Source organism: Peromyscus leucopus, chromosome 20 (assembly GCF_004664715.2).
Source record: "Peromyscus leucopus breed LL Stock chromosome 20, UCI_PerLeu_2.1, whole genome shotgun sequence".
Classification (NCBI taxonomy): Eukaryota; Metazoa; Chordata; class Mammalia; order Rodentia; family Cricetidae; genus Peromyscus; species Peromyscus leucopus.
The window spans coordinates 8,765,040-8,777,498 of record NC_051080.1 but is presented as its reverse complement, the minus strand read 5'-3'; the positions used below and the strand labels follow the sequence as shown (position 1 = coordinate 8,777,498).

Below are 12,459 nucleotides of genomic sequence, written 5' to 3'. Positions count from 1 at the left end.
GCAAGGGGTAAGCTATAGTAACTATGTGGAGATGGGGCTCCCCTGTAGATGTAACCAACCGTCTTATTAAATAAGAAACACAGAACCAATGTAAAAGAGAAAGCCAAGAGATCAGAGCTCAGAGTTAAAATCTCACCCTTCCTCCTGTGGTGGTCTTAGCTTCCTGAAAAAAAGAGCTATTTCCCTGTGTGTAAGTCATTTCATAGTCATTCTGCCTTCTCATTGGTTGTAAACCCAAACACGTGACTGCCTCGTCACTGTCTGTATGTACAGCCCCCCAGGTCTTAAAGGCATATGTCTCCAGTGCTGGCTGTATCCCTGAACACACAGAGATCTATGGGATTAAAGGCATGGGCCACCACCGCCACACTCTGTCTATGGCTCTAATAGCTCTGACCCCCGGGCAACTTTATTTATTAACATACAATCAAAATCACATTTCAGTACAATTAGAATACCACCACACTCCCCACCCATTCCCACCCTGCCCTCAAGGTCCTAAGCAGTTCCCAGCTGGATGTCTGCATGTATGCGCTCCCCTCCAGCACAGGCCAGACCCCAGAGGAGAACAAGCCCCATGAAATCATCCTTTGGTGCTGAGGATGGAGTGCAGGAAGACCTCAAAACCCAAGAACAAGTGTACCTGAGAACCCTCCTCTCAAAGTCTTGCTGCGTTTGTTATTCTCATACTTCTGATTAAGTCTGGCCTTTGGTATTTGGGAAAGATGTGAAAAGTTTCAGACTGCCTAATCTCCAATAAGAATAAATCTTCTTTCCAAATCTGAACAAGATCATTAATGCTATTATGTATCTAAAGCACCTCGGGTTTATAAACTTGATTTCAAAATCACCTAAGAAGGGGCAGTCATTATATCCCACTTGGTAGATGAGCAGTTGGAGACACACATAGCCATGTGACTTGCCTGATTAATAGATAATATATAACAGGACTAAGAGTCAAAATGTGAACACACAGATACTTCCATTGTCAGAATTGTTATTTTTCAGGCCTGCATTATTCTATGCTATTATTCCATATTCGGGTATTATTCAGTATATGTACATCTGTCTATAGCTATCCATGTCAAGGATATGGGTGACTCTCCTCACCCTTCTCTCTTTGGCCAGCTCTTCTACTGGTCCTTCCACATGTGAAAGAAAGTAGAAAGTGCTCATACAACAGTATTGTCATTCAGTCCACACTCCTGAACACAGCTGTGAGTGCCATGGCTCACAGGTTAAGTTCCAGGTATGTGATTAAAATTATAAGATCACTAAATTCTAAGCACAGCCACTTTCCAACAGGGGGTGGTGGAATGCAGTACTTTCGTGGGTAATGATGAGAAATTAAGAAGTATGTTTGTCTTTAGCACTGAGGAAGATAGCCCCTGTGGAATTTGGGAATTGACAAACGTGTCTTAGAAGTGGACCTTTGTGTGCTCCCAACATGCTTCGATGCAGCGGTTCCCTCCGCTTTCAGGCAGAACTCTGTCTGCAGTTCTGCATAATACATACTACTCTGTGTTCTTAGGTCCCTCGCGCATCTCTCATAGCAGGCTTGTGTTTACTGCTCTTCTGTAGAGTAATGCAATCACACAAAGACAATGCCAGAACCTTCACAAGCCCCACCTACCTGTGATCCAAGTGGTGGATGGAGAGAATAACTCCCGAATTTAAGTGGATCTGCTTCAGGGTCACCAAAATTGTGAACTCATGTTTATTTCTCAGCTTCTGGAGAAAGCGCTCAGCTGTAGCAGTGGGTGCTTTTATGCTTCTGGGGGAATCTAAAATTGAATAAACAATAAACACACATTAAGAATACACTAGAATTAGCTGGGCAGTGGTGGCGCACGCCTTTAATCCCAGCACTCGGGAGGCAGAGGCAGGCGGATCTCTGTGAGTTCGAGGCCAGCCTGGGCTACCAAGTGAGTTCCAGGAAAGGCGCAAAGCTATACGGAGAAAACCCTGTCTCGAAAAACAAAAAAAAAAAAAAAAAAAAAAACAAGAATACACTAGAATTTGATTTTATAAGGTATAACTTACAAACAACACCTTTCTAAAAGCTTCATCAAAGAATAACTCATAAATACCACAGTTTAGCTTTTCATGGTAAATCCCCCTAGTAAGACTTCATGCTGTATACAACACAGGGCACCACGAGATCACATGAATTGATGCATATGTTTCAGGAATCTGTTTTTAAAACATGTCACCTTTGAGGGGGGAATCAAAAAACATCCCCAGTAAATGAGCGCTCCCAACTTTTCTCTTTACACAGTTTCTCTGGCCTATTAACCATAACTACATCAGGATCAAGGGCAAAGAGATGTGTGTCCTACAAGACCCAAGCGACCAACCATGCTAGAGCCAGGTAACATAAGACCCAAGTGACCGGCCACCCTACAGCCAGGCAGCTTTTCTGACATCTGAGAGAAAACTGGATTTAAAATCCGTGTGCCTCTCTCTCTGGAGTGGAACCTTCTGCCAGAAGGCTCGCTCTAAATAGATTCTTGAAAAGATCAGTGAAATTAGTCACTCTCAGCCTTCTGTGCAGTGGATGAAACAGGAAGATCAATTTTGCTCACCATATTTGTTGAAAGAAATACGTAGGACTTAATTCCACCCCCTCCTCCATGGGCTTAGCGAAAGCCCAGCCCAGCAAGTTTGCCTAAGAAAAGAGAAACTTTATTCTGCACTTTCAAATGATTTAGTCATGAACTCCAAACTCAGAACTGACAAGACGTGGGAGAAACAGAGTAGAGAAAGCAGTGGGGCTGGGTGGTCAGAAAACTCTCTCATTCAAGCCCCCGATCACATGAAGTTTTCTGATTTATACTGTGTGCACAGGACTGATGCGTGTCAGAAAGGCAGTCTGTTGTGGTCAAAACATTCTCATCTTTTCTAGGTGAAAACAGGCTCCGGTAAGTAGTTCCCAACAGGAAGAATGGAGTTTGGAGAGTAGTGTATGTCCTGTGTCACCAACCCACAGGCATTTTTCGCCACAGACTCACGTGGAATCTACTCAACACTGAGTTCAGAGAGGCTGACAGTAGATGGGTGGCTGTCACTGCTGAGAGAATATGGGAAACCAGGAGATACTGGGTAAAGCTTCAAAATCTTATCTTTACAGGATTAATACATCCTGGAGCTCCAGTGTGCACCATAGTGAAGAGTATGGTTATTAACACTCAATTTCACACTTACTGGGAATAGATCGTAAATCTCACTATGTCAAAAATGGCAACCATATGAGGGGATGGGTAGGTTAGCATGATTCTGATAATCATTTAGCTGTATACACATACCAGATTTATTTGTTGCCCACCTTAATGTCTCAGTTAGAAGAATTTGACCACCAAAGCAAATAAGCAGTCATAAGACTAGCTCCCCACCTCCTCCAGCTTTTGGTAACCACATGTACTTGCCACTACATAACAGAGACAAGTTATAGTTTACATTAGAAATCTGACTCTGTTAAATGTATCTGGGGAACAGACAGCACATTGACTGAATACATAGAGATTGTTAGATCCACATATTTCTAGAAATTTTTAGTACTTCTTTGAAAAAAGTCATGGAGTTTTTGTTAGGATCGCCCTGAACCCTTTGGTCATTTGGAGTGATGGGGCAGTGTAAGAAGGTTAATTATTCAAATCCTCAAGTACATGGTATCTTTCCATTTATTTGTGTTGCCGTCAATCCTTACAACAATATTCTCTAGCTTTCAGTGTACAAGTCTTTCATTTCTCCAGGCAATTTATTCTCAATACTTTTTTGTAGCTATTATAAGTCATAGTGTTGTCTCGATTTCTTTTTCAGATAGCTTATTGTCAGAATATGGACACTCTCAAGTATTTTCAGCATGCCAACAATAAAGTTAAGGAAGGGATTTATCTATCTTACAATAACAAAAAATGGGTAAGCATTATTTTCTTCTTTTCCAATTAAAAAAGTATCACAGCCATTGTCACCAAGTATCTAATGAGTCTCCACTTACAGCAATGTGTAAAAACTTAAATTAATTTTCCCCACAACCTGACATTGAAAATACCATGTGTGGATTCAATTATAAATATCATCTACTCCCAGATACAGAACAGCTGACTGATGCTTCAAAACCCACCCGTCTACTATTTTTCAGATGTTAGCTGCACCCTATTGCCACTTAGATTCAGGTTAGAAATACCCTAGCTTGGGTCTATTATCACATCACATCGCTTTTACTATCCTTTCAACATTTTCATAGTGTAAACTGTAAATGCAAAATAACGGTGATGATTTTAAGAGTCAAATTGAACAAGTTTATTAACACTGTATGCAGTCTGCAAAGCCTTTAAACACAAATAATCCCGTTTAACCCTCAGAGCACTCTGTAATGTTTCACTGTAAACTGCAGATTAGAGACAAAAACCCAAGATGACTGGGTTCATAGCATAGTTATCCCCAAATCCATTCATTTCTGTGACTGTACTGCATTTGGAACTATCAGAAGCAATCCTGGCCACACATAGGAACCAACCCACCTAATTCAAGTGGCAGATCAAGGACCCCACTCAAGATGAGTGGCTTCCTATGGTTACACAACAGAGTTCGACCACATCATGGTGATGCATATTCCAGGGATGCACAATCCTCTTTTAAGTTAACTTTTGCAAAAGCATAATGTCCAGATAAAAATTTTCTCACGATCACTGAATTAACTAGTCTTTTCAGAACAGCAACCAGATTCTTACAATAGGCCCTCTCAGCTACATACTAAACTAAGCAGATCTAAACTATTGTGATGTGAATTAAAATTTTAAAACAAAATGCTCCTTGGAAAAACAGTTTTCAAATAATTGTACATTAAAAGGCCCTCTGCACAGAGAGACAGTTGTGTAGTTTGATCTGCTTAAGGGGTCCCTGGCAGCAGGATCAGAATCCATCCCCGGCGCATGAGTAGGCTTCTAGGAGCCCACTATCTATGGTGGGACACCTCACACAGCCTTGGGGAAGGGGAAGGGGTTTGGACCTGCCTCTACTGAATGTACCAGGCTCTGCTAACTCTCCATGGGAACCTTACCTTCTTGTAGGAGGGAATGGGTGGTGGGTTAGGAGAATGTTGGGGGGTGGGAGGGGGAAGAGGGGGATCTGTGATTGGTATGTAAAATGAATTTAAAAAATTAAGAAAAAAAACTAAAAATAAAAAATGCTATTAGGTTACCTGGGATTAATTTATCACTGTTCAAGGGACAGGCAATGCCTACTGATACCACAATGTAATCTGCATGTATGTGATCCCCATTACAAGGTAACAGTCAAGAACGAGAACCCACTCCTGAAGAGCGACTCTGACATTCCGACTCTCATCAAACCCACAGCAACCTCAAAAGTTTCTTCCAAACCCAAAACTGATTATAATTTGGACCAATACCACATCAGCATGTGTGGCTTCATCACACAGTGATAAGAAACATTAAGATGATGGGTCAGAAGCACAAGTAGTAACTGGTCAAAAGAACAAAACTGAAGGTCAGATTCACTGCCTGGACCTGACGCGACTGTTGGACCTGACACAAACCATTTGACTCACACACTGAAATTTTCATTCATAAAGTGAAACACAATAGAGTCAGAATATGAGGGGCCCACAATAAAATGCCTCTAGAATTCAAACCTAAAGTATTGAAATCTTATATGTAATAAATTCTTTATTCTATTGCTTTATTTTTTATTATTATTAGTTTGAGTGCCTTTATGGAGTGTGTGTATGAGCGTGTGCACATGTGTGCATGTGTGTCTGGTGTGTGCATGCGTATGCAAGCATGTGCATGCCACAGCATACATGTGGTGGTCACAGGACAACTTTATAGAATGGGGTCCCTCTTTCTACCTTTGTGAGAGTTCTGAGACTCAAACTCCAGTCCCCAGAGTTTGGCAGGACAAGCACCTTTACCTGCTGTGCCGCCTCACAGGCCCATCTGTCACTTTTGATCTGATTGGATGCCAACAATCATGGTTTGCCTCACCATTACATTTTATAAATTCACAAATTATGTTCCTTTGAATTATGTCACCTATCTCTATCCATACGCAATTTTGTTGGCACTAGTAGAAAGATTGTTTTAAAAAAGAAACACAATATTTACAGGATCAAAGTGGGATTTCTATTATAGATCATTAAAATTGTATTAATATTTCTTCATAATGGGTAGAGAGCTACAACATGGTCTCACATGCCTACAATGTGAAGGTTATGGATTGTGCAACTGTGGACTGCACAAGCAGATTCTAAGAAAATCTTTGCTGAGTAGCCAAAGAGAGAGCCCATGGTGCCCTGCCAATTATGCAGAGGTGAAATGCTGAAAGGCACAATTTCATCTTCCTCTTAATAGGCCAGTTTGACCTAAGACATCAATTTGGAGAGTTTATTCTTCTATATTTCTTCCTTAATTATAATAATCAAATTATTTCTGAGTAACAAGACACCAAAGTCACACTTATCATGATTAGCCACCCTATCCAAGTTAAACTTCATTTTTCTGTCATGATTATTCTCACTTTAAGAAAGAAAACAGCATTATAGAGTACCAAAGGACATTACCAAGTGACAAGAAATGCATTGTAATCAGCCTCTCAGTCCAGACTATATGAAACTGAAAATCTATCCATTTCTGCCCTTGATTCCCCCTACCCCCTTTTCTGTCTCCTCTAGGTTTCTCAGTCAGAGAAATCATAATGTTAAAAATAAAAAATAAAATAGGAGTAGATTTGAAATGAACCATGTCCTCTCAGAAATTCAGTAAGAACTCTGAAAATTTGTCCATCCTCTGAAATAAATCACTCTCTAACCCACTGGGTTGGCACAGTCTACAGAGCTCCAGCTTCTATCTCAAGCCTGTCCCTCTGCCCTGCACACCCAACCAGCTGAGCTCCGACTTCTGTCTCAAGCCTGTCCCTCTGCCCTACACACCCAACCAGCTGAGCTCTGGCTTCTGTCTCAAGCCTGTCCCTCTGCCCTGCACCTAACCACATGGTTGAGACTTTAATATTCTGTCAGGTTCGTGCCAGACATGTTGCTTCACTACCCCTTTGGAATGGATGAGTCCTGCTCAGGTCTCAGAATGCTGGGTCTGTAGAAGGAGGCCTGCTGGACTCCCAGTCACAGGACTAATGAGCTGTTCCAACACCATGTACCGCGCCAACCCCCACTGCTGCGGTCATCTTGGCTCCAACCCATCACAGCACCTTCTTAAAGTGTCCCCACCAGTGTGAGTTTTTCTTTTTGTTTTTTTTTTTGTTGTTGTTGTTTTTGTTTTGTTTTTGTTTGTATGTTTTGTTTTGTTTTGTTTTGTTTTTTCGAGACAGGGTTTCTCTGTGTAGTTTTGGTGCTTGTCCTGGATCTCTCTTTGTAGACCATGGCCTCGAACTCACAGAGATCTGCCTGGCTCTGCCTCCCGAGTGCTGGGATTAAAGGCGTGCGCCACCACCGCCCGACGAATTTTTCTAAATTAAACTCATTATTTAAATGTTGGAATGACCCCTGTACAAAGTACAAAACATACCTACTGTCTAAACTTAACTCTTCATTCACCTTGCAGAAGCTACCTCATCACTAGTGCTGGCTGATTCACTCCCAGAAGTCTCTGTTCTATTTCTCATCTGGGTGACAGCACCAGACACAAAGGAAGGGAGGGTTTATTTTGGTGCATGCCTTTACGTGATATACTCCATTATAGTAGCAGGCAGTGCTTGGCAGTGAGAATGTGGCTGAGACGCTTCACCGCCTACAGCTCCATGGAACAGGAAGCAGAGACAGGACAGGAAGTCCAAATGATACTCTTCCTCTCAGTGGATCTCAACCTTCCTAATGCTGTGACCCTTTAGTATACAGTTCCTCATGCTGTGGTGATCCCCAACCATAAAATTATTTTCATTACAACTTCATAATTGTAATTTTGCTACTATTATGAATTGTAATGCAAACATCTGCTTTGCAGGATATCTGATATGTGACTTCTTTGAAAGGGTCATTTGACTCACAAAGGGGTCACGACCCACAGGTTGGGAACCATTGCTAGCCAGGCACCCCCCCCCCTCAACTTTCCGGCGGCTTCACGAGTTCCCAGAATAGTGCCACCAATGGATTCCAGTGTCCAAACAGATGAACCTATGGGATATTTTATATTTCAAACATAACACCCACCAAGCTGGACTAGTACCACTTTGGCCCAATTTCCCCCCAAATAAACCATTTCCAAACTAAGCATCACCTTGTATTTTCTGCCAACTTCATTAATTCAAAAAGCCTATACTTGACACTTAATATGTGCAAAATGCATGCTACATAGTTTTTCGTTGAGAATTCTGCAAATGAAGATTAGCAGTATTTCAACACCATGCACTGCCTGAGTCACTGTGGCCGACTCCGAATTGCCCTCCAATAGAAACAGCTCTCCTCCCTGGCTCTAGAAGTAAAATCACCTACTTTAGGGGGCACGTGGCTACTACTTAGAAACTGCATTATTCCCTACCATCCTTTGCAGCTTAAGTGTCCAGGTGTAATTCCATCCAATGGACTGTGTGTTAACAATAACGGATCACAGTCCTCTTTCATGATCAAAGGAGACTGACCACACTCTTCTTCCTTTCCATTCATGATATGGTGAAAACAGTCAATGTCAACAAAGATGGGCATCTGAGGTAGAATATCAACCAAAACCTTGGTCTTCAGACAATCTCGGGTGGAAGAATTGCCATCAGCCCAGGGCTACCTGCCGATCTGGATTGCTGTATGAGAGCACAATAAATGTTTTCCTTGTGTAAGCGATGCATTTTGTGGAAGACCTGAGACTGTTCCCTACATAATACAACTCCCCAAATGTCTGATTCATTCAGACATTCCACTGGAGTATCATTCTTTAATGATCAGCAAATTTTCTCTATAAGGCCAAATGATACACATTTTCAGGTATTGCAGACTATAGACATATTTGCCGTGTAACTCTTTTAAAAATTATTTTTACAAAAAAATAAGCCCACAAAAACAATGTTAAATCCCATCATTGACTGACCCTTGGCAGCAGTGAGTATAATTCCCCATTTATAAGATGAAGTATTTCATATCTTTAGTTGCTTAAGTTTGTTTAGGAAGGAAACCTAAACCACTGGATAGGAGGTTTCATTCGAGGATTGCTAGATAAGCAAACAGGAAGAGATGGAGCAACATTGCCTGGTGATACGGTGCTGTCCTTGATCTTGATAGGCATGAGTGATTCTTAAAACTAATTGTCAGCTGGACAAGAACAGACGCATCCAGGAGACAGATCTCTAGGCATGTTTGTGAGGAGCTTATAAACTGGGCTGAGATGGGAAGTGTCATGCCCATGTGTGTGGCACTTCTTATGGGCTGGGGTCCGACCTAATACGAAAAGGTAAGTGAGCAGAACATCCAGAACGTTGCTGTTTTCCTCCTCTGCTTCCTGGTTGAGGAAGCAGTGTACCTATCAGCCCCTAGATACTCTCCTCACCCTCACCATTGGCTGTGTCCCCTTGAACTGTGAGCCAGAGCAAACCCTTCCTTTGTAAGCTGCTTTTATGATCCCATCAGAGAGATAAATAACCAAGGCAGAAAGTCACTATGAAGAAGAGCCTGTGGCTGGGATGAATCTGAACATGTGGTTCTTCCTCCTATGAAACTGGTTTGATGGAGGAGTTTAGAATTTCAGCCTTGAAAATCTCTAGACTGCTGTAAGCAGAAATCAGTAGGTTAGCCTGATGAAAAAGACCAGAATGCTGAGAGAAATGTGGACATTGGAGGCCTGGCTCATGAGGTGTTAGAGGGGAACAAAAAAAATCTATTAAGAAATTGACTAGAGACTACTCATGAAATATTCAGCGAAAGACCTGACTGTGGCCCTGAGTACTTTAGTACGGCTGAACTCTAAAGCAAAAGCCTAATTTGTTCAGTGAAAGAAATCTCAAGACAGGATCTCATTTCAGTATTTCAGTACTGTAACAGTTACTGCCTGACCTCATCTGTGTCTACAGTGAGAAGAAGCCAAAAGGAGAACAGATATTTTTAAAAAAGTACAATTTAGTGAGGAAAAGAGTGTAAGTATAAAGTTACCGACAAGGAAGTTCAAAAGCAGCTGTGATTATGAGAGAGATTATTTAATAATGTGGCGCTGACAAGGCAGTTCAGAAGCAGGTGTGATTACTGAAGAGATTATGGCACCATTAAAGAGACGCCTCCTACTCCATAAGAGACAATACGAAAGACAATCTGAGGGCAAGACCCTATCTATCAGGGCTATCACTTATGAAAACGCTCGTTTGTTTGATAAGAGGAAGCATAAACTGAGTGTTCCAGCGAAGGCTCTCTTTGCCTCAAAATGGCCACCCAGGGAAGTGTTTTATTTTTCCCCAGTCAGCCTTGAAGAAACACAGAATCTCTTGTGGCTGTGATCCCGGCAGGGCCAGGCTACCCAGCAAGCTGGTAGCAGAACTTGACATCATGGCTCACGCGGTACTGGTTTTCCAGGTATGAATTTGCAAGACTGAGGGGACCGTGGAATCTTGTGCCTGGGTTAAAGAAAACCAATTAGGGCAGCAACCTGTTGCATTTTTTGGGGAGGTCCTGAGAGGCCACGGCTTGCAGCTATAAAGGTGAAGCTTAAGTAGCAATGGAAACCCAAGAAAGCTGGAGATTCCAGAACCATAGAACAGGTGCCTGGAAGTGCAAGCATGGAGTGGGGTCAGGAAAAAAAAGGGGGGAGCACTAAAAGGGAGGGACGGCTTGGTGTTTGGTTTATTGGGGCTCTTGGAGTATGTCCTATAATCAGCTGGCTGAGGAAGAGAAGACTGAGGCCTGGTTTACTGGTAGTTCTGTACACCACGCAGGCACCAGAACAGGACATCTGCAGCATCAGAGCCTCCTTAGGGAGCAACCAAGGACAGTGGTGGAGAGAAACCTTTACAGTGGCTAGATCTTTGGGAAGTACACATAGTCACACATTTTTCTTGAAAGGAGAAATGGACTGATAGGTGATTATGTATTGATTCACAAGCTATATCTACTGGTTTTGCTGGATGGTTGGGGCGTAAAAGGGACCATGATTGGAAAGTTAGTAATAAATATATTTGGGGAAAGCCATGTAGATAGACATCTCCTAAAAGGCAAAAGATAGGATGATGCTTGTGTCTCATACCTGGAAAACCAGTACCGTGTGAATAATGATGTCAAGCTCTGCTACCAGCTTGCTGTGCAGCCTCCCCCCCCACCCCTTGGATCATAGCCCTATGAGATTCTGTGTTCTTCAAGACTGACTCTAGCAGAACAGTTCCCTGGGTAGCCATTTTGAAACAAGGAGAGCTCATCAAACGTTACGTCAGTAGAGGAGAAGTGTTTTCCATATGGCTGTGTATGCTCTTAACCAGCTTCCAGGGTATGACATTGTTTCTTCTATATCCAGGATTCATGGATCCAGGAGTGAAAAGCTGGAGATGGGAACAGATAGTACTGTTCACCATTAACCCTAGTGACCCGCTAGGAAATTTTTTGCTTCCTGTAATAATGACCTTGTTACTGTGCTGATAAACAAATTTTTGTTTCAGAGGGCGGAATGTTCCTTCCAGAAGGCACAACAAACACTCCATCCAACAGGAAGTTAGGACTTCCTTCTGGTCATTTTGGGCTCCTGATGCCTTTGAGTCAACAAACTAAGAACTAACAGTGCTAGAATGTGCAAAAAATCGAGATCATTAGGAGGAAAAGACTGCTTTTCCAGTCTGGGGTGTAGGAGATACTTCATGGTGTCTCTTGGTTATTGCGGAATATTCCTTTATACTGTTTGAAGATGTGTCACTGTGATTGGTTTAATGAAGAGCTGAATGGCCAATGGCTACGCAGGAAGAGGTTTGGTGGGATGTCTGTGGACAGAGAGGACTCTGGGAAGAAGAAAGGTGGGGTCACCAGCCAGAAGAGGAAGCAGCATGAGCAGGGTGGAGAGATGCAGTGACAGGTGACAGAACGTAGATTAAAGTAAGTGGGTTCATTTAAATTATAAGAGCTAAGGGAACAAGCCTAAGCTAAGGCCGAGCTTTCATAATTAATAATAAGTCTCCATGTCATTTGTCAGGAGCTGGCATTACAGAGAAAGACTGGGTATACTTGGTATTACTATGTCCTGTCATTATGATCAGTGGGAAACTATAACAACCCGATCCAATCAGGACGATAAATGGCCAGACCCTTTGGAAATGAAGGTATGGATCACCCCTTCAGGTAAAGAGCCAAGACCCACTGAAGTGCTTGCTGAGGGTGGAGAAAATACAGAATGGGGAATATAGAAATATAGTCATAAATACCAGCTTTTGGAAGAAGAATGCTAACTCTGCTATAAGGTAGCTCAACACTAAGATAATTTGAAGACTTGGGGAAGTTTTAAAGTCAGATTCTACTTTATATTATGAAATAAA

General features: G+C 42.2%; 1 protein-coding gene across 2 annotated transcripts in view; it reads right to left on the bottom strand.

The window, feature by feature from the left end:
- Positions 1-12,459, bottom strand: part of Nell2 (neural EGFL like 2) — a 294,190-nt gene that overhangs the window by 227,828 nt on the left and 53,903 nt on the right. For both annotated transcript variants that reach the window (XM_028869297.2, XM_028869298.2), the window contains exon 4: positions 1,634-1,784. In XM_028869297.2, the coding sequence (XP_028725130.1) occupies positions 1,634-1,784 (151 nt within the window). The remainder of the gene's footprint in view (positions 1-1,633; positions 1,785-12,459) is intronic.